This window comes from Ochotona princeps, chromosome 26 (genome assembly GCF_030435755.1).
Source record: "Ochotona princeps isolate mOchPri1 chromosome 26, mOchPri1.hap1, whole genome shotgun sequence".
Taxonomy (NCBI): Eukaryota; Metazoa; Chordata; class Mammalia; order Lagomorpha; family Ochotonidae; genus Ochotona; species Ochotona princeps.
Genome location: NC_080857.1, coordinates 305806 through 333739, shown reverse-complemented (window position 1 = coordinate 333739; position 27934 = coordinate 305806). Strand labels below are relative to the sequence as shown.

Genomic DNA, 27934 nt, shown 5'->3' with positions numbered 1-27934 from the left:
GAGTCGGTGGGCGGAGCATCCCTGCGCGACTCGCCCCCCGCAGCGCCCCGTGCGGTGGGGCCCCCATCCGCAGCGCCCCCGCAGCGCCCCGAGCGCACTCCCACCCCTCCCCTCAGACGGCGGTTTGTGAGCACAGGAGGGGGGAGCAGCTGGGGCGGAAGGTGGAGGTAAGGTAACGGGCTGGCGGCTAGCCAGTCTCAGAATCCCTGGGCTTGGAGCAGGAGAGCAAAGAGGGCTGGTGGCTGCTTCAGTTTGGGACACTGAGGCCCAGTGTTCCTGGGGCCCTGTTTTCCTCAAGGGTTGTTCCTGGGAGCTTCCTCCACCCCGCCCTGGCAGGGTCCCAGCAGTGCGGGCCAGCGGGCTGATGGTGTTGGAGATGGACGGCAGGAAGGTGCCCGCGGTGAGCAAGAGGAGTGAAACGCGCCCCTCTGAGCCCCGGCAGCCTCTGGTCCCCACAGGCAGGACTACCGCCTGGGGCCTGTCTGGGGCACAGAGTGGGGCACAGCAGGGCCTGCAGGCGCAGGACTGGGTAAGCACAGCTGAGGACAGGGGAGTGACAAGTCTGGCAGGGCAGGGGACACAGAGGACATCGCAGGGGACACAGGACACAATAGAGGACACTGCAGGGGACACAAAGGACACCACATGGCACAGGACACCACAGGGGACACAGAGGACACAGGACACCACAGAGGACAGCAGAGGACACAGGACACCACAGAGGACACAGGAGACACAGGACACTGCAGGGGACACAGGGCACAGGACATCACAGAGGACACGGGACACAACAGAGGACACCGCAGGGGACACAGGACACAGCAGGGGACACAGGACACACAGAGGACACAGCAGGGGACACAGGACACCACAGAGGACACGGGACACAACAGAGGACACCGCAGGGGACACAGGACACAGCAGCCTCCCATCCCGGAGTGGTCAGTGGTAAGACAGTCTTGCAGGCACCTACTGCCCACCCCACCTGGAGCCCTGGACAGGAGCAGCATGCCTGCATCAGGCGTAGGAAAACAGCCTTCAGGGGGTTCCAGGGTATGCAGGGATGGAGCTCTGGGATTTGGCCAGGGCCTAGGGTTGCTACAAAGGCAGTGGGGAGAAAAGCAGGCGCCTGGGATATAGGACCTGATGACTCCTGCTGCATGCTTCCAGCCCAGGTACCTCCAAGACTCTGGTGGGGGCAGAGCCCTGAGGTGGCCTTCGGTGGCCAGTGTCTCATGACCAGTGGTCCAGACACACACATACCCCTGTGTAGCCCTTGGAGGAGAGGACCACTCAGGAGCTGGGGCCAGGGGCCACACTGTCCTGCGGGCTGGCAGGCCTGGTGCCCAGGGCAGAGCTGCCACCTGGGCTGCAGTGAGCACAGGGCCTCTTCCGGTCAGAGTGTCACGTCTCTAGAGTCAGGGCAGCACTTAATCACCTCCAGACACGGCTGTGCATGGTGTCCGCTGGCCAGGCACTCAGATATCACCATGGTCAGTTTGTGGCAACCACAGTCCCCAACCATGCCCAAGAGTACACTGCGTGCTGTGTCCACCCTTCGCCCCCAGGCATCCTAGACCAGGGTGCCCCCGTGCCTGTCCTCAGCAGCAGAGGGGGCTCGAGGAGAGCTGGCCTCAGAACAGGCCTTGGAAGGGAAAGCGACAGCCTGTATGTGGGGGTGGCCACAGGTGGGCCAGGCAGGACATGAGCCGGGCTGGGTTCCTGACTGCCAGGCCCTGCTCTGCCCCTTGCCCTTGCAGCGTGGCCAGTCAGAGTCCTGGGCCTCCACTAGGCGTCATTCTTTGAAATGCCAACCAGCAGTTGAAGTCTGCAGGTGGTGGGCAGTGGGCGCTTCTTGCGGGGTGAGAGAGGTGGAGGGGCCAGATGCTGAGGAAGCCTCCTGGGTCACGTCCTGCGTCTTCCAGCTGCCCGCTCACAGGTGGGTGGGAACCGCTAGGCTGAGTCCCTTGCACAGGGAGTGGCAGGGACAGCACTGGTTGTGACCCCACCTTGTAGCCTACTGAGGACTGCCTGGCTCCATCCGGCATCAAGTCCCCAAGGTGCGCTCTGGCTGTGGTCCCTCCTTTCTCAGCACCCCAGGGTGCCCTGTGTGCTTGCTCACCCGATCCGTGGGCACTTGGGCTGCCCTGAGTGTGGCTCCTCTGCTGACCCATGGTGAGCACTCGCCATGCTTGAGACCCCCGACGTCAACACTTCTGTGACGCCCAGACCCAGCCTCCTTCCTGGCACCTGCTTTCCTGTCCCTGTGAGCCTTGCTTCCCCCACCCCGAACCCCCTAGGCTCCGTGTGAAACTGACCCAAGTCCCACGACCCAGCCCGTGCTTCCAGGCTCAACCGCCTGGCCCTCCAGCACTCGCCATGCTGGGGCGGGGGACGGGCGCAGGACCCCTGCCCTGTCCCCGCAGGTGTGCGAGCCGCAGCAGCGCGGGCGCCCGAGCCGCCACTGGAGCTTGAGCATCGACGAGCGCCGGCAGCTGGCCGTGCTGGGCGCGCGGGAGAGGCCCGACGCGGCCAGGAGCTCCTCCCACTGCTCGGTGCGCGGGGCGCTGCCTGGGGCCGCCCGCCCCTCCCCGGCCTCGCGCCTGCCTGAGCCCACTGCCACCCGCAGGACATCGCGCACACGGTAGCTGAGCTGGTGTCAGAGAACGTGGACAGGGACGTGCTGCTCCCCCACCCGCCGCAGTCCGCAGCGTCCACCCACGCCTTCCACGCCTTCCTGACCCGGAGTGCACCCTTCTGGCAGAACGCCAAGATGGAAGCCCGGAGCCCGCGGGCGCCCCCCTCCTAAGAGCCCGCTCAGCCCAGCTTCTGGCGTCCAGCTCCTTTCTTTGGGGGCCCCGGGGGTGGGGCAGTGAGCAGGCCCCCGGAGGACCTCCCCTTCCCCCTACTCGCATGCCCGCAAGTGCCAGCGCACCTCCCCTGACCGTGAGATCGGGTGGCCTCCGGAGGCTTGGATGGGCCGTGTGCAAGTGCGGGCTCTTGGGGGCTGTTGGGCCCAGGGTCCCCAGAGAGGGAGGGAGGCTTCCTGGAAAACGTGAGGGCTTGCCGCGACTGCCTGTGCAAGTGCTGGTGGCCAGGCTCCTGAGCTGCAGGAAAGAAGGACATCAGGCTGGGGGGGGCGGGGGAAGGGCAGTGAGGGAGTCAGTGCCCAGAGCAGCCTCCCCGGGACCCACTGCCCGCCTGGCTCCCTGCCAAGGCCCTCAGCCACTCACCTACTGGCCCTGGTCCCTGGATTCCCAGTCACCCCAAGAGCAGCCCCATTACTGAGTGACTCGATGGTAGGTCCATCTCCCCAGGAAGCCTTCAGGGTCGCTGCTGGCACCTCCCTGGGTCGTGGAGCCACAGGGACTGTACGAAAGCCGTCAGGAGCCCCACGACGCTCTGCTCAGAACCCCTGATGTGGAGAGCACACTGCACTGGGCCTGCTGAGTGCTGTGTGGGTCTCCTGCCAGGCGGTGGGCCTGTAGGGACCCATGTGCCAGACCCACTTGGGTGTCCCCTGAAACTGTCCCCAGGGGGGCTCACTGGGATGGCCAGCCTGTCCCTCAGACCCCTGGCCATTGCCATGGCTATGAGGCCAGTCCTCCTCCTTGGGAAATTCTTTACAGGAATTGTGGGCTCACTTCTGTGGGACTGTAGCACCCACAGATTTGTCCAAAACCTGTGGTTGGTAACAGACTGAGCCAGGCTGTACTTGGGTCTCACCTGACACCCGGTCCAGGGCTGGGTCAGGGCTTGATGGAGCCGGGATGCAGCAACCACCGACACATGCAAAGGCCAGGACTAGGGCAGATCATGTCAACAGGGCCATGGCACCCACTGGCATGTATCAGATCTGGGGCTGGGAGCCGACTTGGTGGGAGAACTCCCTGATAGGCCACACTTCTTGCTAGGGAACTCAATAGCTGGGACAGGCAAGACTACATTTGTGTGAGCCAGGTCTGGGGATGGGCCAGGCTGGGCCAGGCCTTAGCCTGTGCTGGCATGCACAAGAGCCAGGACAGGGTGTGGGCTGTACCTGGCTGGGCTGGGCTGGGCTGCAACATCTGCCTGCGGTTGCTGAGACTGCAGGTAGGCCACGACAGGCTGGGTTGAAGCACCTGCCAACGTGTGAGAGCTGGTGCTGGGAACAGACCCGGCAGAACTCTGGGGACTCCCCTGCTAGGCAACAGCTCCCACAGCTCCCACTGCGGAGTGTGACAGCTGGGGCTGTGGGAATGTGTGTGGGTTGGATTTGGGGGCAGGCCAGACTGGGCTAGAGTCAGAAGGCTTGCAAGAGTCCAGGCTAGGGGACCGGCGCGATAGCGTAGCAGTCAAAGTCCTCACCTTGAAAGTGCAAGGATCCCCTGTGGGCGCTGGTTCTAATCCCAGCAGCCCTGCTTCCCATCCAGCTCCCTGCCTGTGGCCTGGGAAAGCAGTGGAGGACGGCCCAAAGCCTTGGGACCCTGCACCCGTGTGGGAGACCCGGAAGAAGCTCCTGACTTCAGACTGGCTCAGTTCCAGCCATTGCAGCTGCTTGGGGAGTGAACCATCGGATGGAAGATCTTCCTCTGTCTCTCCTCCTCTCTGTATATCTGCCTTTCCAATAAAATATATATATACATTTTAAATGAAAGAGCCCAGGCTGGGCTAGGCTCTATAACATCCACAAGAGCTGGAATGGGTGCAGGCCAGTCAGCTAGGCCAGAGTGCCAGGTCTGTGGGCCCACCATGTCAGTCTGGAAGGCAGTACCCACTGGCACACATGAGATCTGTTGCTGGGGGTGGGCCTGGTAGAACTTGGGAAACTCCCTGCCAGGCTGCAGCTCCCACAGGTGATTGTGAGAGCTGGGGCAGGGGGCAGGCCGGACTGACATCCACAGCACACACTGGCACTAGTGAGAGCCAGGATGGGGTGCAGGCCAGGCCAGGTTGGACAACACCTGCCAGTTTCCAGCAGGGCTGGTGCTGGGGGTGGGCCAGGCTGGGCAAGGCTGCAGCACCTACTGCCAAATACCAAGACTGGAGACAGACCATCTCAGACCAGGATACAGCACCCACTGTTGTGCACAAGATCCAGAGCTGGGAGTGGGCCTGGTAGGTGGACTTCAGGAATTCCCTTGCTGGGCTGTTGCTTCCATCGGTGAGTGTGAGAGCTGGGTTTGGTTGGGCTAGGTTTCTGAAGCCACTGTTGTGCACAGGAGCCAGAATGGGTGCAGGACAACTGGGTTAAGCTGTATCACCTGCTGGCAGGTGCTGAGACTGGGTGCGAGTCAGGCTGGACCACAGCAACCCCAGGCAGGTAAAAGGTGTGGGGCTGGGAATGTGCCCGGCAGCAGAACTGTGGGCATTCCCCAGCTGGGCTGCAGTTTCTGACTGGTGAGGTGGGCCAGACTGATCAAGAGGCAAAAGTCAAGTCTGAGGTCAACCCTGGTGAGGTTTCTTGGGGTGCTCTTCAACGACAAGGCTGCACTCAAATCCCAGCCGGGGAAAGTCACAAAACTATGGGCTGGCCTTGGAGGGCGTGTATCAGGACTGGACCTCCTCCTCAGTTGCTTATGTGTGTGCGATGGGCAGCATGTCCAGATGCACACAGGGACATGACAGCCAGCTCACCTAAATAATAGAGTATATTGAGTGCCTCATCAGAAGCAGACAAGTTGGACGACTCTCCTGGCTGAGTTTTGCAGCATGTTCCTGGGCTTGGTCATTTTTTAGATTATTTATTTTTAAAAAGATTTATTTTTATTAGAAAGGCAGATATACAGAGACAAGAAGAAACAGAGAAAAAGTGCTTCCTTCCACTGATTCACTCCCCAAGTAAGCTGAGCTGATCCGAAGCCAGGAGGCAGGAACTTCCTCTGGGTCTTCCCCATGGGTGCAGGGTCCTAAGGCTTTGGGCCGTCCTCGACTGCTTTCCCAGGCCACAAGCAGGTAGCTGGATGGGAAGTGGAGCAGCTGGGATTAGAACCGGCACCCATATGGGATGCCGGAGCATTCAAGGAGAGGACCTTAGCCACTAGGCCACGGCGCCGGGCCCGATTTGTTTATTTTTTTAAAGTGGAAAGTCAGATTTACAGAGAGAAGGAGAGATGGAGAGGAAGACCTTCCATCTGCTGGTTCACTCTCCAAATGGCTGCAATGGCTAAAACTGAGCCAGTCTGAAGTCAGGAACTGGGAGCTTCTTCTGGGTCTCCCATGCAGGTGCAGGGTCCCAGAGCCTTGGGCCGTCCTCCACTGCTTTCCCAGGCCACAGGCAGGGAGCTGGATGGGAAGTGGAGCTGCCAGGATCAGAACCAGTGCCCACATGAGATCTCTGTGCATTCAAGGCGAGGACTTTAGCCACTAGGCCGCTGCACTGGGCCCGAAAAGGATTTTTCCAACCCTGGTTAAACAAAGCTGACGATGTCTCAGAACTATCAAAGCCGCACAAGTAACATCCTTGGAATACTCTTCCCTACAGCGGGGTCTCGAAAGCATCAACAAATGATGGTCCCCTGTCCCCGTGTGTAGTTTGACAGAGAGGAGTGGCTCCCTTCCCTGTTCCCCTGTGAACACAGGAGGGAAAAATGGAAACATGTGTTCCACCCATCTTCCTCCATACTCCCACATTCCCCACCTAATCAGAGGCCCCATGCATGCATCCCTCTCAACTATGCAAACAATATTAAAACAAAGGAGAGAAATCACAAAGCTGGGTGGGCCTAGCATCCCACCCCCAGCTCCCTGCTGGTGTGTCTGGGAAACCCTGCTGAAGGTTCCAGCTTCCTGGTCCTCTCTTCCCACCTCTGTCATTCTGCCCATCAAATCTTGGCAGGGAAAAAAAGGAAAAACCATGACAAAGCCAATGTGACTTTCCACTTTCACACCAGGCCTTGCCCATGTCGCCACGTGTGCTATTATACCTGGACAGTCCCATGGCTTCCACCTCCGGGGTCCCACACTGCAGTCAGCTCACCCCCAGAGATGGTGCCAGATCCTTTAGAAAAGAGAAATTTGAGGGGCCTATGCCTTGCACATGCCAGGATGCCATGGTGGAGCAATGGTCTACTGGCTAAATGCTCGCCTTTCATGCACTGGCATCCTCTATGGGCATCCCACAGGGGAACCGGTTTAAGTCCCGGCTGCTCCTCTTCCCATCCAGCTCCCTGCTTGTGGCCTGGGAAAGCAGAGGACAGCCTAATGCCTTGGGACCCCGCACCTGTGTGGGAAATCCAGAAGAAGGTCCTGGATCATGGCTTTGGGTTGGTTAAAAAAGCATTCCTGCCTTCACAGTACACACACTCCTGTCCATTCCCCTGCACACGCCTGTTTATCCCTGTGCAATGCTCCTGTCTGCCCATGCACACGCTCCTGTCCACCCCTGTGCACACGCTGCTGCCTGTCCCTGTGCACACACTCCTGTAACTCCTGCATCCAGCCCAGGTTTGCATCTGTCTGGCCTGGTAGAGCAGCTGCAAGCAGCTGAGCTCTGAAGTGTCATGAAAACGTGCCTCTGTGTTTGTCAGCCTGAGTCCTGCACTCTGTCCTCCCTTCACACCAAGCCTGTCCAACACACTGCCCTTTCTCCCCCTCTTTGCGCTTCCCTCCCACATCTGTCCTTGCGTTCTGGGCTCAGGGGTGGCCGGTACTTGGCTGGTGTCTCTAGGGTTGGACCGGGTGGGGATCCTGGCAGGTGGGCTCCGCCTGGCTTCTGGGCCTACACGCTCACGGTCGCTGCCCACCCTTTCGGGGCACCCCCTGCTCCCCACCGGGACGCACTCACGGTGCCTGGCCTCTGGAATGGAAAAGGCCAGCCGGGGCCCTCAGAGCCGCCCTGGGAGCCGCGGCCACCCCCAGGGGTGGCACCCAGAGCGCTCAGGGTGGCATGGCCAGGAGGGCAGTGTGCTGCAGAGACACAGCTGGGGGGGTCCGCCCGGTCGAGACCCCTCGGCAGGATGGAGGCCCCGCGCTCTGTGCGCGGGAACCTACGCAGGCCCGGGGCCGAGCCGGGGCGCGCCGGCGAGCGGGCGGGCGCGCGGCCGCGGCGGCGCGGGGTCGGGTAACGGCCCGCGCGGTGGGCGGTGGCGCCCGAGGCCCCTCCCCGCCCCGCTGCTCCTCCCCTTCCTCTCCCGCCCGCGCCGCGGCCCTCCCGTCCCTGCGCGGCCTCGGCGGCTCGGCGGCGGCGGCGGCGGCGGCGGCAGCGCGGCCCCTTTAAACCGCCCGCCCCGGCCCGCGCCGCCCCCGCGCCAGCCTCCATTTTCCGGCCGCCCGCGCCGCGCGCCGCGCCCGCCCGCGGCCCCGCCGCCGCCGCCGGCCCGGACATGGCCGCCAACATGTACAGGGTCGGAGGTAAGGCCCGGCGCCGCCTTTATGCGCCGCGGCGCGGCCCCGCCGCCCCCCGCGCCCCGGGCCCGGCCCCGCCGCTTCCCGCAGCCCTAGCCCGGCCCGAGCGCCCCGCGCCCCCCGCGCCCTGCCCCTCCGCGAGCCCCGCGCCCCGGCCGGCCCGACCCAAAATGGCCCCGGGCCGGTGGGCGGGGGTGGGCGCGCGGCCGGGGCGGCGGGGGCCGGGCCCACCTGTTGGGCCGGGGGCGGCCGGGGCGCGGGGCGCGGGCCGTGCGCGCCTCGGGCCGGCGCCGGGGCGCCCTGCGGGGTCTGGGGCCCTGCCTGGCGGGAGCCCCCCGCGCGGAGCACGTGGCCGGGCCGGCGCGCGCCGCCGCGGGACTTCGGGGGCGTTGGGCTGTGGGTGGCCTGGGAGCTGGGCTCGGCGGCGTGGAGCAGGGGTCCTCCGGGGAGCGGGGGATGGTGTCCCCGTGCCTCCCAAGCGCCCCGCCTGCAGCCGCGTGGGGTGGGTTGGGGATGGGGGGGTCGTCAGTAGGAAGCGATCGTCCAAGTCGCCCCCAAACTTTTCACTAGCTCGCTTTCACCCGGCCTGCCGGGACAGCGCTGTGTGGGGCCTAGGCCAAGGCCTGGATGTGGGGGAAGTTGGTGGCTCCGGCCTTGCCCCAGTTTGCGACTCTGTGTGTGTGTGTGTGTGTGTGTGTGTGTGGCTGGGCTGCCGGTGTAGACCAGCCTCTGGGCTTAACCCACTGCTTAAGAAGTCGTGTGTTCCATCCCCGTTCCCATCGGGCACCTGCTTCCCTCCATTGAGTGAGGCGCAGCCTGCCAGCCTGCAGCCAGAGGGTCCCAGGTGCTGATCTGGGAAATGGGCACCAGCCCCGTCCCCAGGGCCCACACCTCTGCCTCCCAGCTCGGGTGGACACGGGCCGTCCACTTTCCTGGAGCGGAGGGGACGGGCTGAGTTGCTGCCTGATTCTGGACCACCTGGCTCCCAGGAGAGACTTGGACAGATGGACCAGCCTGGCCACCCCCTGCCTTGTTGGATAAGACACCCCCAACGCCGTGATGAGACTTTTCTGAGTGCTGCCTGGTCCCCACAGGCTCCTCTGGATGCAATGACAGTGGGACATCCTGGTCCCCTTTTCTTGGACACTGTTGGGGTTCCACAGCCTGGTTAGGAGAAGGGGCTGTGTGCCCACCATGTGCCCCCAGCAGGGCTTGAGCCCCCAGATGGGACTCAGGAGGCAGCCTCTTGGCCGTGCCCTGGGCCCTGGGAGTGGTCACTAAGGGAGCTGCCCTGGGCGGGTCAGCCAGGAGAGGTGGGTGGGCTTCTGGGATGTTCTTGGTCCTGGAGGCCCCCCGAGCAGCCTGGTAGGGGTCAGGATTCGGGACCTTGGGGCCCAGTTAGCAGGGATTGACCATTGCTGGAGTTTTTTTCTGACTGTCCTGTCTGCATGCAGGTGGCTGGGGCTCTGCGCCCCACTGCCTGATCCTTGTGCCGCTGTTGGCACAGATGCAGCCTCTACTTCCCATTAAACTCTGGCTCAGCATCCCAGGGCGGAGTCGGCGCTGGGATCCTGAGGCCTGCTGTCTGCAGCTGGGCCTTGGACATGCACCATGGACCCCGGGGTGCGGGCAGGCATGGCATCTGTCCCTGGCGGGAGGGGGTTCCTGAACACCTGGATTAACAACTAAAACTGTGGGGTGTGGGGCAGGGAGGGAGGAGGAGTGGATGGCCCAGGAAGGGGCTCGTTGGGACTCTGTCCTGCCTCCAGCCTGACTTGGGCTCCTGGTCCGACCCAGGGCAAGCTGTCTCACTGCCCCTGACCTCTGAGGTGCCTCTGCAGTTGGGGTCCAGCTCTGCCCTTGGGGCCTGTGGTCTGTCAGGTGGATGGCGTGACCCCTGGCAGGGCTGGGCCTGCCGGTGGTCGGTGCTGCTGCTCTTGGTCCTGCTGCCTGCCTGCTCCGTGTGGAGCCCAGCGTTCTCTGAGGAGTCTGACAGGTGGGTCGGGCTTGCCAGGGCCTCAGATGGAGGTGCTCTAAGCATGCATCCCATGCTCTTGTTGGAGATGGTGCTGGGCTGGGGTGACCGCGGCAGCCTCACTGGATGACCACGTAGGTCACGTAGGCCTGGTGCTGGGGGTGTGGAACCTTGCTTGACCGCCCTTGGGGCCTTCCAGGACCACTCCCCAGGGGGTTGGGCCAGGTTGGAGCCGCCCACGTGGGCACAGGTTCCCCGCTTTCCCGGGCACATTAGCAGGGACCTAGATTGGAAGGGGAGCAGCCAGGACTGGAGCTGGTGCCCCAGGCAGTGACTCACCTTGGCCCCCAGCACTGGCCCCCTAGTGGAGCTTCTTGGTGCGATGCGTTAGCCGCAGGATTGTGGACACCACTGCCCTCCCAGTGAGGGTCCCTGGGGTGAGCACCTGTTCCCAACCGTTCCCTCGCCGGTTGACCCTCGTTGGCTGACAGCAAGGCCCTGGGAACGGGGCTACTCTGCGGGCTGACCTGGCTCGCTGGCTGCGGTGGCACAGACCTACCTCTCAGCTGTTGCATTGATTTGAAGGAATTTTTTCCTGGGCTTCTTGAAAGGCAGGTTGATAGATCTTCACTGCCCAAATTCCTACCATGGCCAGGGCTTTGCCAGACCGTCGGGCTCCCTGTGGGTAGCAGGACTGCCCACACTGGAGCCGCCGTCCTGACCTCCCGAGGTGCAGAAGCAGGAAGGACAGTAGGGGTTGCTGCCCACCGGCCATCTGCGCCTAATTTTCTTGTGCAGCTAGGCAGTCCACTCAGCCCAGCATGGTCAGGACCTCCCCTGCCCCACTGTGAAGTGCTGCCGAGTGGGGCTCACCAGGTCAGCTGGCCACATGGCCACATGTTTCGCTGCTGGGCTGCGGCGTCGTCCTGGCTCCCAGAGTCGGGAGGGGTGGGTGCTGTGCTGAGCTCTGCGCTCTGAGCTGCTTGCCTGTCCTGCTGGGATGGGTCACAAGGGCTGTGTGGCCGAGAACCAGCGTCTTCACCCACGTGGGCTTCACTCGGGGTTGGGAGGTGGTGTCCCATCCTAGCTGAGTTCTCAGATGGCTGAGAAAAAAGTTACAGAAAATTCAGAGTCAGGGTCCACTGGTATGGACTGGTGCTGTGGTGCAGGGCTCTGCTGTCATGCGTGTTCTGTGGCAAAAGTTGGGGTGTTCCCCTGAGCAGCCGCCAGACTGAGGCTCCCCCACGCCAGCCCTGTTTATCTGCCCAGTTACAGATCCAGGCTCTGTGACTTCCGGAGGGAGACACTTGTTTAGGAGTGCCTGATGTTACCCAGCACCTTACAGAGGACATGGGCCCCTGGGTCTGTCTGTGTGCTGAAGCCGTGGAATTCATCTCCTCCTTGGGTCCTTGTCCGGCCCATCCGAGACCTTCATGTTTATGCCCCAGGTCTCATGGTGGGGCCTCTATGCTGTCTCCCGTGGGCCTGTGGGCAGTGTGACGCTGGCCCCAGGCAGGTCGGGCAGCAGAAGCCAGTGTCCAGGGCTGAGGGACTGGCAGGGGCTTGCAGTGCACAGAGCAGGCCATAGCGGGCATGTGGTTGGAGCCAGGGGAAGGCGCCACCAGGCTCTGAGTTCAGCTGTGGCGCTGGAGGAGCTTGGCCAGCCGGTGGGGGGTGACGGTGATTGCCGTCTGAATGCTGGGACTCGGCTGTTGGAAGTCCTGTGGATTTGGTTAGGATAATTTGGCTTGGCCAGGTGGGTTACGTTTTGTTGTCTGTTTGCTTACTTGTAGAAGGATCGATTTGTATTGGAGTGGCAGATTTTCCGAGACGGAATTGATCTTCCATCCTCTGGTTCACTCCCCAGGTGGCCACAGCGGCTGGAGCTGAGCCGATCTGAGGCTAGGAGCTGGTGCCTTTTCTGGGTCTCCCATGCAGGTGCAGGGTCCCAGGGCTTGGGCCGTCCTCTGCTGCTTTCCCAGGCCACAGGCAGGGAGCTGGACGGGAAGTGGAGCAGTGGGACTAGAAGCAGCACCACGGGCAGCGGTTTGATGTAATGCATATGGCACTGGCCCCAGTTTACTTTGTATGATTTATTTATTTGAAAATCAGAATTATGGAGGGAGAAAGATGACTCCACTGGTTTACTTCCCAAATGGCCATGTCTGCCAGACAGGGCCAAGCTGAAGCCAGGAGCCGCGTCTGGGTCTCTGATGTGGGTGCAGGGGCCCAGGGACCGGGGCCATGCTCGCTGCCTCCCTAGGAAGCGTCTGTGAAGTGTGTTCCCCACTCGGGGCCCTCAGGAGCATGTCCTAATGCTTGTGTTCGATGGCCCTGCAGTCCCTGCTCACGCCCAGGTCAGCCACAGTGGCCGCTGCCCGAGCCCGGCCATGGCCTCCCATGTACAGATCTCGGCCCCAGGTGCTGCCTGGGCGCTGGACCGGACACATCAGCTGTTCTGTCAGCCTTCGGATTCACTCTGCACTTTCTTGCTTTCTTAGTCTTACTGACTGCAGCCTGTGGTTGATGCTTGTGAACTGGAAAGTCCCCTGTGTCATGGTGCCCAGGGCCATCACTGGTGTGAAGGCCAGCTCGCTGCGGCCATGCTGTCTCCACCATACAGGAGAGCTGCCTCTTGTGGATGGTTTGTGCTCTTATGTGTGGGTAGAAAGCTTCACTCGCTAATTTCAGACCTTCTGGTCCCTGTCACCCGGAAGGAGACCTGGCTGTCACCACCTCCCTTTTCTCCAGTTTCCTTTTGGGTGCCACACAGCTTTCTGGGGTGTCAGGGAACAGCTGCATTTACTGTCCTTGGGGCTGAGGGGGTAACCTGGAGGGCAGGATGCTCGGGGGTGTGTCCTCAGGTGTGTGTGCGTCCTCAGGGGGACGTCCTCAGGGGGGATCCTCGGGGGATGTCTGCCCCTGGGTGCAGGTGGAGCTCCGCAGACCCTCCCACAGAACCTGGTGGCGGGTGGGGTCTGACTTCTGTATGCTCTTTTGCTGTTTCACTGGGATTAGGTGGCTGTGACTGCATTTTAACCCTAGTCTGCTGAGGGCACATGGTCAGAGCCGCAGCTTCTCCTGGGACTGACCGGGGTTCCCCAGGCCGTGCAGGCTGAGCCTCCAAATAAGCAACGGTGTCCAGGTGGCCGGTGCCGCGTGCCCTTGTGAACTGTGTGCTCTGTCCCGGCCTGCGAAGCCCCAGCTCTGCCCTGTGACTTGCTGCTGTGGCAGACTGAAGCAGAGGGAAGGGCCAGCAGTGGCCACAGTGGCCATGTGGGAAGCTGGCGCCCAGCCCTGGACGCTGTGTTCCCAGCTGGGCCCACCTGAATCTGTCATTGTTCTGTTCACAGACTACGTCTACTTTGAGAACTCTTCCAGCAACCCCTACCTGATCCGGAGGATCGAGGAACTCAACAAGGTATGCCGGGCAGGAGCAGAGGGACCCAGGGCGGCCTTGAGCCACGTGCCGGCCACTGGTCTCCGGAGGGGCCTGTGTGGAGCCTCCTGGGATGCAGGGCTGGCCCTTGGCTCGGTCCTGGTGCTGGTTCAGCAGTGCTGGGAACTCTGTCCAGCACAGCCTCGAGGGCTGTAGGTGCCCTCCCCAGATGCTGGCTTAGGACCCAGGGCTCAGGATGAGGGGGTCTACAGCTGAGCCCTGGGGGAGACCACGAGGGAGCTATGTAGTGCTGATCACACAGCCTTCCCTTGGGCTGGCTTCTGGTTGGAGGTGTGGCTGAAGGCCTGGGGCCACAGGTGTACCCCCCCTCTACTCGTCCCGGAGGGTCTCCTGGACCCTGGTTCTCAGCCTTGAGCAGATGCCTTCCTGGGCTCTGGGTGGTGGCAGAGCTTGTTGGGGTTCCTGGGATGGGACAGGATGGACGGGGGGAGGTTGGCTGAGCTCACCGCAGGGCGTGTTGGAGTGTAGTGGGGGCCCTGGGTGTGCAGCCCAACCCCATCCCTCCCGGCACAGCCCAGCTGGCCTTGCCCCTGCCCAGCTGGGCCTATGGGGCGGCCACTAGGGCTGCTGTGAGTCCCCGAGGGCTGGGCGGCAGGTCTGTGCTGGTGATCGACTTCTGTCTGTAGCTCAGTGGACACCTGACATCCTAGCAGGCCGAGCTGAGTGGGGGAGAGGAGGTTGTGTGGGTAGAAGCTTACTGTGAGAAGCCAGGAGACAGCTGTGGGGACTGGGGGCGGCAGGCAGGAGGACAGGTACTGAGCCAGGAACTCTGCTGGGACTGCTGCTGGGACCATGGGAGCCGCGGGCAGGGTCCTCTCCCAACTGTGTGCAAGACCCAGTAGGAGCTGCTGGGCTGAGCCTGGCCCAACTCTGGCTGTGATCCGTGTTTGGAGAGTGAATCAGCAGAAGGAAGAGCGATCTGTCTGTTTCAGTAAATAAAAAATAAGTGAAAGGTGTTGATTTTTCATGAAGCCAGGCAGCTAGTCCCACAGAAGTGCACCCCACGCAGGAGCCACGGACATATGGCAGACTGGGCCTGAGAGCCAGATAGGGGCTGACTGGGGTCATGTAACGGCCCAGGCCTCCCAGCAGCAGGCAGGTGGTATGGCAGCGCCTGGAACGGTGATGAGGTGCTTAGAGGCAGCCCCAGTGGGAGGTCACACACACAGGGACATGGCCGCACACATACCTGTGCATATACAGGGGGGATAGAGACACACATGGACACAGCCACACACATGCATGGACACGGCCACACAAACCTGTATATACACGCATGGACACGGCCACACACACATGGACACGGCCACACACGTACCTGCACATACACGCATGGACACGGCCACACACATGGACATGGCCATACACACCTGTATATACACGCATGGACACGGCCACACATGTACCTGCATGCACACGTGGGCACGACCACACACATGGACACGAGCACATACGCACCTGCATATACACATGGACACAGCCACACATGTACCTGCGCATACACGTGTAGACATGGCCACACACACACATGGACACGACCACACACACATGGACATGGCCACACACGCACCTGCATATACACACATGGACATGGCCACACACGCACCTGCATATACATGCATGGACACGACCACACACGTACCTGCATATACATGCATGGACACGACCACACGCATGGACACGGCCACACATGCACCTGCATATAAACGCATGGACACGACCACACACACATGGACATGGCCACACACGCACCTGCATATACATGCATGGACATGACCACACGCATGGACACGGCCACACATGCAACTGCATATACACACATGGACACAGTCACACACCTGAATACACACATGGACACGGCCACACATGCATGGACATGGCCACACACCTGTACCTACACACGTGGACACGACCACACACATGGACATGGCCACACGCACCTGCATATCCATGCATGGACACAGCCACACGTACCTGTATACACGCATGGATACAGCCACACACATGGACACAGCCACACGTACCTGTATACATGCATGGACACAGCCACACACACCTGCACATGCACGCATGGACACAGCCACACACGTACCTGCATATACACACATGGACACGGCCACACACATCTGTATACACGCATGTACACAGCCACACATGTACCTGCATATATATGCATGAACATGGCCACACATGTACCTGCATATACACGCATGGACACGGCCACACATGTACCTGCATATACACGCATGGACACGGCCACACACCTGTCTATACATGCATGGATACGGCCACACATGCACCTGCACATACATGCATGGACATGGCCACACACACACAGGGACAGAAACACAGGGCTAAGTGAGTACAGTAGGGCTACTCCTTGTAGGATTTTTGTATTGAATGTTGGTTGGTTAGTTGGTTTACCTCAAAGGCAGAGTTAGAGAAGAGATGGACTTTCCATCTGCTGCTTCACCCGGCAGGTGGCCATGGCTGACAGGACTGGGCCAGACCGGAGCCAGGAGCCGGCTCTCAGACATGAGTGCAGGGAGCTGGAAGTGGGGCAGCCAGTGCTCATCCCGTGTGGGATGCCAGCGTCAGACTCCAGTGGGAGAAGTGCAGGGGGTGAGCTGCTGGGGAGTGCTGGGGACACAGGCCCAAGTAGGCTGTCCGCTGCCAGGCCACACAGGTGCTGTGTTGTCAGGACCCTGGGCGTGGGGCTGCACATGTGGAGTGGGCCCTTAGTACGGTGGGAGGCTGGTCTGCAGGTGGAGGGCGGGGCTGGAGTTGCCTGTGTGCAACTTTGGTTCTTTTAACCTCTAACTGTTCTGCAGGCCTGTGTCCGAGCAGGGATGACTGCCGGGTGGAGCTGATGTAGGGCTCCTCGGGCACAGCCCCCTCCTCGGGGCTGCCGTGGGACTTGTTTCTCCTGGGAGGGCGAGAGGCCTGGCCCCTGCAGGTCCTATTTGAGGGGCCTGATCCATCTTGGGAGGATGGGGTGGGGAGACTGGGGTTCACGGTGTGGCTGCACAGCCTTGTGGGTGCCAGGGTGCTGTGGGGTCTGTTGCTTGTGTCACACCCGTCCTGAGGACCTCTGCAGAGCTGCTAACGTGTGCTTGCTGTTGCAGACGGCCAGTGGGAACGTGGAGGCCAAGGTGGTGTGCTTCTACCGCAGACGCGACATCTCCAGCGCCCTCGTCGCCCTGGCGGATAAGCATGCCAGTGAGTCTGTGGCCTGGCAGGGGGACTGGGGGCCCCCAGGGCTCAGCGCCAGGCCATCTCTGCTTTCTGCTCTTTCCTGTCTGTCACCCTGCACTGGTTGAGGGACCCGCCGTGTGCTGCTTGCCACTCGCAGACCTGGACCTACTGCTAGGTGTCCAAGCAGTGTGTACTGGGCCCTGGCCCTTCTGTATTTTAGCTGAAGCTGTATTTGGCATCCAGGATTCAGGGTGCTGGGGCGGAGCTCCTGCAGGGTGTAGCCAGGGTGCTGGGTGGAGCTCCTGTGGGGGCGGAGCTCCTGTGAGGTGTAGCCAAGGTGCTGGGGGCGGAGCTCCTGTGGGTGTGTAGCCAGGGTGCTGGGGGTGGAGCTCCTGTGGGGACGGAGCCAGGGTGCTGAGGGTGGAGGTCCTGTGGGGGCGGAGCTCCTGTGGGGGCGGAGCCAGGGTGCTGAGGGTGGAGGTCCTGTGGGGGCGGAGCTCCTGTGAGGTGTAGCCAAGGTGCTGGGGGCGGAGCTCCTGTGGGTGTGTAGCCAGGGTGCTGGGGGTGGAGCTCCTGTGGGGACGGAGCCAGGGTGCTGAGGGTGGAGGTCCTGTGGGGGCGGAGCTCCTGTGGGGGCGGAGCCAGGGTGCTGAGGGTGGAGGTCCTGTGGGGGCGGAGCTCCTGTGAGGTGTAGCCAAGGTGCTGGGGGCGGAGCTCCTGTGGGTGTGTAGCCAGGGTGCTGGGGGTGGAGCTCCTGTGGGGGCGGAGCCAGGGTGCTGGGGTGGAGCTCCTGTGGGGGTGGTGCCAGGGTGCTGGGGGTGGAGCTCCAGTGGGGGCAGAGCCAGGGTGCTGGGGGTGGAGCTAGGTGCTGGGTGGAGCTCCTGTGGGGGCGGAGCCAGGGTGCTGAGGGTGAAGCTCCTGTGGGGGGCGGGGCCAGGGTGCAGGCTGCACTGCTCTCAACTGCACTTTAAGCTGGCTGAAGCACGTTCCTGCCTAGAGAAGTGTGGTGAGCTAGGGGGCCTTGCTGTGTTGACACTGAACTCTTCCGGGGCCAAGTGTACAGGTCATGCAGTCCTTCCTGCCTGGATGGAGGGTCAGGAGGGCTCAGGACAGGGATGGGGTGAGAGGGGGCTCCAAGCTGCAGGCCCAGCCAGGTGTTCCTGCTGCTGGGCACATAGCCCACCACCCTCAAAGCCTGGGCTGCTGGGAGAGTGGTAGCACATGACAGGTTACAGAGTGGGTCCAGTTTGGTTCAGCGGAAGTGTCCATAGGCCCTGGGCTGGGGCTGGCTTCCTGGAAGGGGTGGGCCTGCAGTTGGTCCTTCATGGGAGGAAGCCTCAACCTCTGACCAGAACTGCTGCCTCCCTCCTTCCCTATGAGAGTGCCTCTGTCTCCTGGGCCGGCCTGTCCCGGGTGAGGCCGTGCAGTGCCCGCAGTGCTCCTGTCTCCTGGGCCGGCCTGTCCCGGGTGAGGCCGTGCAGTGCCCGCAGTGCTCCTGTCTCCTGGGCCGGCCTGTCCTGAGTAAGGGTGTGCAGTGCTGAGCTCTCCTCCCTTGCTGTGCTGTGACTCAGGCCGAGCAGTCAGCTAACTCCTGGGTGGTGTCTGCCGCAGGGGCACACCCTGGGAAGCTCCATCTCCTGCTTTTGGGAGCTCTAGCAGCTGGCAGAGGAATGGAGGCCAGGAGACCTTGAGTGGTCTTGCCCCTCATGTTGTGACTGTGGTAGAGACCTTGTGTTCTGGTGCTGTGGCCCCAAGGACGCTGCCTGGGCTGCCAGTGGCCGTGCTGTGGCCCTGAGCTGGTGCACAGGTGTGGCTGGAGTTGTCACTCGAAGTCCTGGGCTGCTTGATGTGACTGCTGGCACCCAGGCGATCTGGAGGGCCGGTTTCAGGTCCCAGAGTTCCTGCAGCTGCCACCAGGGGCAGCAGAGAGCCACAGCTTTGCCGCCATGGGGGCGGGACAGAGGGCAGCGGCCGCTGGGCAGCAGCGTTAGGAACGTGGGCGAGTTGGGGGAGTGTGGTGCCTGTGCTTGTCTGGGCTAGGCTGGGGTCAGCTGGGTGGTCTTCAGTTCTTGCCAACCGGCCCCCAGGCCTGCCCTGGCTGTGTGGTGCTGACACTGCTGCCTGGGTACTGTCTGTCTGTTGCATAGCCTTGTCTGTGTGCCACAAAGCTGGACCGGGGGCCGACAGCAGTGAGGAAGGTAAGAGCTGCCCCCGCCATCCAGGGCAGGGCCTGCGCACGCCACCCGCATGCAGCTGGCCCAGGGTGTCCTGCAGGGGCAGCAGAGGCAGGGCAGGGCACTGGCTGCTCCTCTCTCCTCTCCTGCTGCCAGCGCTGGGCCTGGGGTCCCGTCCACTCTGTCCCAATGTCCCAGGGGAGCCTGACCATGCATGGGGAGGGCCATGTTCTGGGGGGCCTCCATGGCCCCTGGTCCTGATGGGCTTCTGTCCTGCAGGGGAAGCAGAGGAAGAGGTGGAGAGCCCGGAGCTGGAGGAGGAGCTGCCAGACAGGCTCAGGCACCAGCTGCGACACCGTGAGCTCTTCTTGTCCCGGCAGCTGGAGTCTTTGCCCGCCACCCACATCAGGTACCTCACCTTCCACCTCGGGGACTCCACCACCGCATGGGGTACCTCACTCCCACATCAGTACCCACCCTCACCTCGGGTACCCTGGTCCCACCTCCGGTACCCCACCTCTGGTCTGCCTGCCAATGCCCATCTCACAAGCTTGCTTTTTTGCAGGGGCAAGTGCAGTGTGACTCTGCTCAATGAGACCGAGTCCCTCAAATCCTACTTGGAGCGGGAGGTGAGAGGCCATCCACCCTGCCACCTCAGTGCCCAAGGTGGGCACTCCCTGAGGGGCCAACCACCCTGCCACCTTAGTGCCCAAGGTGGGCACTCCCTGAGGTGCTGTCTGCCTTGCACAGGCCCCACACTGGTTCTCTAGTGCCCTGGGTTGGCCAACAATCAGGTAACTCTGTCTGAGACCCATTGTGCATGGGGAACTGTTCACCGCGTGTCCCACCTGGGGGACAGCATCTGGGAGGCCACACTGTGGAGGCTGGAGCTGCTGGGACACCTGGACTCAGACCTAGCCTCCCCAACCTGAGGGTCCTAGCTGCGCCCGGAAGGGTCAGCAGCTTATCCAAGGCTGCTGCTTGAGGTCAGGGCTGCCCTAGTCCAGACACATGCAGCATAAAGTGGTCAGCACCAGAGGAACCAGAATGCCTGGATGAGGCCAGTGCTGGGGTTGGAGATCTGCAGGAGCCAGGCTGCTGGGCAAGAGGTCTGGGCCAGGGTCTCCCTGTCCTGGGTCCTGCAAGGCTGGCTGTGGCTGACGGCTGCCTTGGCCCCTTGTCCAGTGAGCTGTGGGCCCTGTCTCCGAGTCACAGGGTGCACTGTGGCGGGGAGCTGTCCCCAGCAAGGGGACCCAGTATGGGCGCTGTGGGTTCAGACACTGGCTGTGTCTTCCAGGATTTCTTCTTCTACTCACTTGTCTACGACCCACAGCAGAAGACCCTCCTGGCAGACAAGGGGGAGATCCGGGTGGGCAACCGGTACCAGGCTGACATCACTGACTTGTTGAAGGAAGGTAGGGTACACCGTGGCCAGGACCGGGAGGCAGTAGCCTGGGCCACTTTGAGCCTGGGTTAGAGCCGTGACCTCTGACCTTCGGGCAGAGGTGGCCCATAAGTTGGTCTTCCTGTATCAGTTTTCATTTCTTGTTTTCTAAAGAGGTCAGGGCATGGGGTCCACTCCCCAGATGGACCCAGCTGAGCCAGGCTGGGTAAGAGCAGAACATCGCTTCCTGGTCTCCCAGAGGGTGGCAGGGTGGAGCTGGCATCCTGCACCTGGAGCTGGGCTGCGTCAGGATCAGAGCTGGCCTGAAGGGCCTCCTGTCTGCCATGTGCTCAAGGGGCTGTGAGGGAGGGAGGAGGGGGCAGTCAGTTCCTGGCTGGGCAAAGGTCCCAGGGGCGTTTGCCAGGCCCTGGCTCTCGCAGGCCAGCCCTTGCACTGTGCCCTCCTACTCCCACCCCCTGTATTGGTTCTGTGCGTTCCTGGAGGCTGAGCCTGGCCGGGCTGCTGCCTGAACTGTGGGGTTCCTGCCTGACCTGGCAAGAACTACATAGGAGCCACGTCTTGGTTGAGCCCTTCATCTTACAGTGCCTGCAAGAGAGCGGGGACCCTGCCCTGGGGCCTATGCAGTAACTATCCCTGGGTTGCTTTCCTGTCTGTGGGAGGCCCAGGCCCGAGCCCCAGCCACAAGGAGTGGCCCCCTGATCCCGGGCCAGTTGCCTTGCCAAACGAGTGAGGCTTCTGGAGCTTGCCGCTGCTCCTTGAGCCACATCCTGTTAAAAGGATGTGGAACTGCACCTGTACCTAGCCAATGGGCCTGGGTGCTCCCAGAGGGCAGAGAAGCCTGGGCCTTATGGGGGTCTCACAGGATGGTTAAGTATGAATGGGGCAGAGGGCAGCTGAGTGGGAAGTGAAGGTGGGCTGTGGGTGGCCAGATGCCTGTGGGGGTGGGCCGTGGGTAGTGGGGCACCTGTTAGGATTAGAAGCCACCTGCTCAGGGCCTGCATTCAAGACCACATGGCCACCTCAGCACAGCTGTGCCAACCTCCCGCTGGGCTCAGCTGCCCAGCACGTGTGCCGTGGAACCTCAGGGTGGCCTGGAGGCCACTGTTCTTGGGCAGTCCCAGCCAGCTGCACCCTTCCTGGCAGGCGAGGAGGACGGTCGTGACCAGTCCAAGCTGGAGACAAAGGTGTGGGAGGCCCACAACCCGCTCATAGACAAGCAGATCGACCAGTTCCTGGTGGTGGCGCGGTGAGCTCTGGTCCCTCGGGTGAGAGGGGGCTGTGCTGTGCTGCCCCAGGCCCCCAGACTAGACAAGTTGGGATCAGGGAACCCCAGCTGGTGCCTCCGGTCCTGACCTGGCGAGCTGCCTCCTTAGAGGTGCTGGGGTCCTGAGGATGCTGGGAACTGCCTGCTGCCTGGCCTGGCTCAGTCTCTCCCCTCCCCCAGCTCCGTGGGCACTTTTGCACGTGCCCTGGACTGCAGCAGCTCCGTACGCCAGCCCAGCCTGCATATGAGTGCCGCGGCCGCTTCCCGAGACATCACCCTGGTGAGTGTCCCCAGCTGCCTGGCATGTGGGCCCTGGGGTTCCTGGCCTTGGCCGGAGGGGGACGGGGTGGTCAGCTCAGGCCAAGACCGCCACTTCCCCCCACAGTTCCATGCCATGGACACACTGCACAAAAACATCTACGACATCTCCAAGGCCATCTCGGCCCTGGTGCCGCAGGGTGGGCCGGTGCTGTGCCGGGATGAGATGGAGGAGTGGTCAGCATCCGAGGCCAACCTCTTCGAGGAGGCTCTGGAAAAGTATGGGAAGGACTTCACGGACATCCAGCAGGACTTCGTGAGTACCGTGCTGGGGAGGTCCTGCTGCCAAGAGCTGCTGGGAATCTGGGGCGGTGTGGGAGCTGAGTGTGCCACGGTGGGCCGGGGAGCGGGATGGAGGCCCGAGGCCTGTCCCTGACCTGCCTGCTCTCGCCCAGCTGCCGTGGAAGTCGCTGACAAGCATCATCGAGTACTACTACATGTGGAAGACCACCGACAGATATGTGCAGCAGGTGGGCTCTGGCCCTCTGTTCGGTTTTCGACCTGTGCCCCTGGCCAGCCCTGGGGCTTGGTGTGGATTTGCCACCAGGGACCCATCCCACGTGCGAGCTGTCTACACCGTAACCCCTACACAGCCCGCTGACCTCTAACCCTCTGTTCTATTCTAAGAAACGTTTGAAAGCTGCTGAGGCTGAGAGCAAGTTGAAGCAAGTCTACATCCCCAACTAGTGAGTGTCACACTGCTCTGCTTGGGCTGGGGCTCCGACTGGGCCCTCTGGAGTCCTCCCTGTGGGCAGGACTGGACACTGAGCTTGCCTAGGTTCCTGGCCTTGGAGAGCTTCTGGGAGCTGTGGTGCAGGAACTGGGGGCTGGGGTGCAGGAACTGGGGGCTGGGGTGCAGGAACTGGGGGCTGGGGTGCAGGAACTGGGGGCTGTGGTGCAGGAACTGGGGGCTGGGGTGCCAGAATCCTGTCCTGAATTCCCATGCCCTTTCCTCTGTCCTCCCTCTAAGCAACAAGCCAAGTCCAAACCAGATCAGCGTGAATAACATCAAGGCCAGTGTGGTGAACGGTACAGGCGCGCCGGGCCAGAGCCCTGGGGCCGGCCGGGCCTGCGAGAGCTGTTACAGTAAGTGCCCCTGGGCCCTAGGACTGGGGCTGCCAGGTGCTGGCTGGGCATTGTGGTGCCCAGTCTGGTCCTGAGGCTCCTATGCCCCTGCCTGGGAGGTCCCTGATGTCTGGGGCTGTGTGGTGCTGGAGTCTGGGTTGGGGAGCCTCTCGGGGAGTGTGGGGGTGCCCTGGGAGGTGGCGGGGGATCCTGGGCCTGCGGGGACGTGGTGGGCGCGCGCGGGATGCTGTCTGCATCGCTGGTTCTGCTTAAGAATCCGTCTATTTCCAACTTTGTTGTCCGTAGCCGCACAGTCTTACCAGTGGTATTCTTGGGGTCCCCCTCACATGCAGTGTCGCCTCTGCGCATCTTGTTGGACGTATTGGAAGAAATATGGTGGCTTGAAAATGCCAACTCGGTTAGACGGAGAACGGCCAGGACCAAACCGCAGCCACACGGTAAGCTGCCCCGCACTGCCCCCCCACCTGCCTGCATGCCCACCCAATGCTCCCTCAGCTCCCGGTCATGGCGCTGTGTTGGGGCTGCGTGCCCCCTTTTGCAGAGTCCCCATGGCATCCCAGCCCGGAGCAGCGGGAGCCCCAAGTTTGCCATGAAGACAAGGCAGGCCTTTTACCTGCATACCACCAAGCTGACCCGGATTGCCCGGCGCCTGTGCCGTGAGATCTTGCGCCCCTGGCACGCCGCGCGGCACCCCTACATGCCCATCAACAGCGCAGCCATCAAAGCCGAGTGTGAGTCCTGCTCATTCTGGGGAGGGGGCAGGTGGAGCAGGATGGGTGCCTGGCCCTCACCCCATCTGGTCCCCACAGGCACTGCCCGGCTGCCGGAGGCATCCCAGAGCCCGCTGGTACTGAAGCAGGCTGTGCGAAAGCCCCTGGAAGCCGTGCTCCGGTACCTGGGTAAGTGGAGCCGTGGTTCCCCCCTCAGTGCTGTTCCCTACCTGTCTGCCGGCCCCAGTGTGGCCCGGTTCGGCCCTTTCAAGACAGCCCAGGGCTGGTCACCCTACCCCAGTGTCTAGGCTGCCAGGGTGGTGTCCATTCCCCAGGGGAGGTCCCTGCCAGAGCGGAGTGACCTCCACAAGGACGCGGCCCTGAGCTGGGGGTGGGTTCCCCCTCGGTGGAGCAGAGGCCCTCGGCTCTGAGCTGGGGCTTTGGGCCCTGCCTCCATCCTTCCCTCTGGGAGGGAACATTCCGGAACTGTGAGCTAAGTGCCCTCCACACAGACATGAGTGGCTTTGGCATTGCTGGCTTTATTGGGTCTTTGGCCCCAAGGCTGGCCCAGCCCTTGCCTTGCGGGAGAAGGTGGGTGGGGCCAGGAGGCCTGTCTGGCCAGGCTAGCGGGTGGTTAGTTCTGTATTGGGCCCCCAGCCAGCTCTCTGCCATCAGCGCTGGTGGCCTGAGTGAGGCAGCCGTGTGATGGCTGCGTCTGGATTCTCTCAGCTGCTGGCTATCACCCAGAGAGGGGTGTGCTGGCTGGGGGACCCTCGGCCGCTGAAAGCCCTGTGCTGCAAGCTGCCTGCCCCATACCTGCCAGGGGCCCCTTTCCCCATCCCTGTGTGGCCGCCTCAGGGTGACCCTGGCTGTGCCACCTACAGAGACCCACCCGCGCCCCCCGAAGCCCGAGCCCGTGAGGAGCACTTCCAGCGTGCTGTGCAGCCTGACGCCCGCCAAGGCAGCCCCTGTCATCAACAACGGCTCGCCCACCATCCTGGGCAAGCGGAGCTATGAGCAGCACAACGGGGTGGACGGTGAGTGGGAACGGCGTTGGCTGGCCCGGCCACAGCCTGGCGCTCCGCAGGCCCTGACACTGTCTTCTCTCCCCTCTGTCCCTTGGCACTGCCAGGCCACATGAAGAAGCGCCTCTTGATGCCCAGTAGGGGTAAGGCCCAGGGCAGCCGCTCGCGGCCAGCCCGTCAACACGCTGTGTGTGCTGTACTGCCCGTGCTGGCCCCTGCGGGCGGCCCGGGGCACGCGTGGGGCCGTCCACACGGCCAGGCTGGCCATTTCGGGTGCCCTGGGGCTCTGCGCTTGGCCCTTCCTGGCCCCGTGCCATGTGGGACTGTGCCTGCTGCCTGCCCTGGCGTCCCCGCTGCCTGCCCTCGCGCTGTGATGCCGCATGCTTGGGCTGTCTGTGTTGCGCCTGTGATGCCATGTGGGCCCCTCTGCTGGGGGAGGAGCAGACTGGCCTGGGCCTGGGGGAGGGCAGCGGGCCTGGGGTATCCAGCTGCACCTGTACCTCTCAAGATTTGCCCCAGCAGTTGCCTCTGGACTACTGTTGTTGAGGCCCTGGGGATGCTGGGCTCTGCAGTCAGTCCCTGCCCTGGCCACTCCTCCTTGGTGCCCTCCATGAGCCCACAGCTGTCCCCGCTCGGGCTGGCTTCGTGTTCTGCGGCCAGTGGGCATAGGCCAACCTTGTGGGTGGGAAGGCGACCTGACAACAGCCCCCAGGATTCTGACAGCAAAACGAGTAACAAATGAGCCAGATGAAAGACCATTTATTCTTGCTGAATTTCCACAGCCAGGTCCTTTGTCCAGCTGTGGACCCTAACTACGGGAGCTGGGGAGGGAGTGTCCTGTTGGGCAGGGCTGGGCCGCCCGAGGGTGGTGCCCACCCCCTAGAGCCAGAGGACTGGGCTGGCTGGGTATGGAGGCCACAGGCCCTGGAGGTCCTGGCAGGTGGCGCCAGGGCCGCCCCTCCCGCACTAACCCAGCCATGCTGCCTGCTGCCTCGGGCCCAGGGCTGCGCACGCGCACCTAACTCTAACATCTCTTCCTCCCGCCGTCCCATCGCTCTGGTAGGCACTTACCTGGGTAAGTAGCTACGGGCGGGGCTGTCCCAGCTCAGGGCCTGGGGTCAATGGTGCCCACTCCCTCCCCGAGTAAAGCAGGCTAGGGGAATCGCCCAAGGCCCAAGGGGGTTTGCTGGGCGGACGGTCGGGCCAGCTGCCAGCACACTGTGGACCTCCAGGCACAGAGCGCTGTCCTGGACACTGGCCGGCTGAGCCAGCTGGGGTGAGGGCCATGCGGCTGTGGGCAGACCTTCCAGGCGCTACCCAGGCCTGCAGCAGGAGCTGTCAGATCTGAGGTGGTCCTGACAGTTGTGACTCTGGGAGCTGTGTGAGCCCTGGGACCTGGGCCTCACCATGCTCTCCTTGTCCGTCAGGTCTGGCAAACCACGGACAGCCCCGGCATATGGTAAGAAGGGAGAGACAGTGGGCAGTGCCCAGGGCACTGTGCTCCTGCCCGCTGCTTTACGCCTTGTCTGGCACAGGGACCAAGCCGGAACCTCCTACTCAACGGGAAGTCCTATCCCACCAAAGTGCGCCTCATTCGGGGGGGCTCACTGCCACCTGTGAAGCGGCGGCGGATGAACTGGATCGACGCCCCCGACGACGTGTTCTACATGGCCACCGAGGAGACCAGGTGGGGCCTCCGTGGGGCGGCCGGCGGCGCTCGCATGCAGCCACGCCTGGCCCTCACCGCCTGCCTCCCGCCCACAGGAAGATCCGCAAGCTGCTCTCCTCCTCGGAGACCAAGCGTGCTGCCCGCCGGCCCTACAAGCCCATTGCCCTGCGCCCGAGCCAGGCCTTGCCGCTGCGGCCTGCGCCCGTGCCCGCGCCCGTCAACGATGAGCCCATCGTCATTGAGGACTAGCGGCCGTGCCCTCGCCGCCTGGCGCCGGCCAAGCGCCCTCAGATTGCCAGTGCCCCACTCCCACCCTCCCCTGCAAACGCCGCTGCTCCGGGGCCGCTGGGCGGCGGCGACAGTTTAACTTATTCCCAGAAAGCCGTTGTTTTAGCGTTGTGTTGACTTCTGGCTGGAGCGGAGCTGAGGGTCGGGCCCTGCACGAGGCGCCCCCGCTTTAGGCTGGGCCCTGCGCTTCTGTTGTGTTCTGTTGAAGGTGCCATTTTAAATTTTATTTTTATTACTTTTTTTGTAGATGAACTTGAGCTCTGTAACTTACACCCGGAATGTTAGATCGGTGCGGCTGGTGGCGGCCGGCCGAGCTGCCTGTTGGGGTCGGCCCCTTGTCTTTTCAAGTAATTTTCATATTAAACAAAAACAAAGAAAAAAAAGCTCATAAAAAGAAAAAAACCCAACCTGCCCTTGACTTCTCTCATTCCCGGAGGACCCCAGGGCCCCCTGGAGCCCACAGTGGCTGCTGTTGCCGCCACCCAGTGCGCTGGGTGCTGTGGCCAGCCCAGGCCATGGCCTCAGCTGCTGCAGGGCCCAGAGAGTTGGCTGGACCCAGGCTTGCCTCCACGCTGCAGAGCGAGCTGTTCCATACCTGAGGAGACCTCCAGAACCATGGACATGGCTGGTCAGCTCTGCCTGGCGCTCAGGGCCAGGTCCCACCTGTGCACCTACAGGAGCCAGGCCCCAGTGTAGCCAAGGCTGTGGGCAGCACTGCCCCCCATGAGGTCGCTGGACCCGGTAGCCAGCCCTCCCGCACCCCACCCCCACTCCACTTAGGCAGCCTGATATGGACCTCTCAGCCTGGAAATGAAAATAGAAACCGCTGCTCCCTCCCTGTGGAGAGATAAGGCCCAGGCTGCCATGGGGCCTAGGGGGCAGACGGGGCTGCAGCCGACCCAGGACCTCGGCTTCCCTCCCTTCTCACAGGGCTGTAGAGGAAGGTCAGGGGAGAGACTTCTGCCGAGAGCGGGAACCCTCTTGGCCCTGCCTGGGACTGACAAAGCTGAGGCCTCACCGCAGGAGGCCATGGCTGCTGG

General features: G+C 62.7%; 2 protein-coding genes across 9 annotated transcripts; both read left to right on the top strand.

Annotated features, from left to right (window-relative positions):
* Positions 1-160: 160 nt before the first annotated feature.
* Positions 161-2826, top strand: TEX22 (testis expressed 22). Its single transcript, XM_012926694.2, has 4 exons — positions 161-167; positions 337-529; positions 2427-2555; positions 2630-2826. The coding sequence occupies exons 2-4, from the start codon at positions 365-367 to the stop codon at positions 2807-2809; spliced, it is 474 nt and encodes a 157-aa protein (XP_012782148.2). The 5' UTR covers positions 161-167; positions 337-364; the 3' UTR covers positions 2810-2826.
* Positions 2827-8100: 5274 nt separating this feature from the next.
* Positions 8101-27314, top strand: MTA1 (metastasis associated 1). Of its 8 annotated transcripts, none has more exons than XM_058655234.1 (21): positions 8101-8331; positions 13654-13721; positions 16886-16979; positions 19103-19153; positions 19409-19538; positions 19695-19758; positions 20427-20544; positions 21678-21780; positions 21979-22078; positions 22184-22372; positions 22512-22586; positions 22744-22802; positions 23087-23202; positions 23488-23639; positions 23744-23933; positions 24012-24101; positions 24797-24949; positions 25045-25080; positions 26365-26396; positions 26473-26624; positions 26702-27313. In XM_058655234.1, the coding sequence occupies exons 1-21, from the start codon at positions 8304-8306 to the stop codon at positions 26853-26855; spliced, it is 2154 nt and encodes a 717-aa protein (XP_058511217.1). In that variant the 5' UTR covers positions 8101-8303; the 3' UTR covers positions 26856-27313. The 8 variants fall into 8 exon arrangements, 7 of the variants coding, with proteins under 7 accessions (XP_058511217.1, XP_058511220.1, XP_058511221.1 ...); XM_058655233.1 differs by lacking the exon at positions 8101-8331 and adding an exon at positions 8521-8827 and having other exon boundaries at positions 26702-27314; XM_058655237.1 differs by lacking the exon at positions 25045-25080 and having other exon boundaries at positions 8126-8331.
* The last annotated feature ends 620 nt before the right edge of the window (positions 27315-27934 follow it).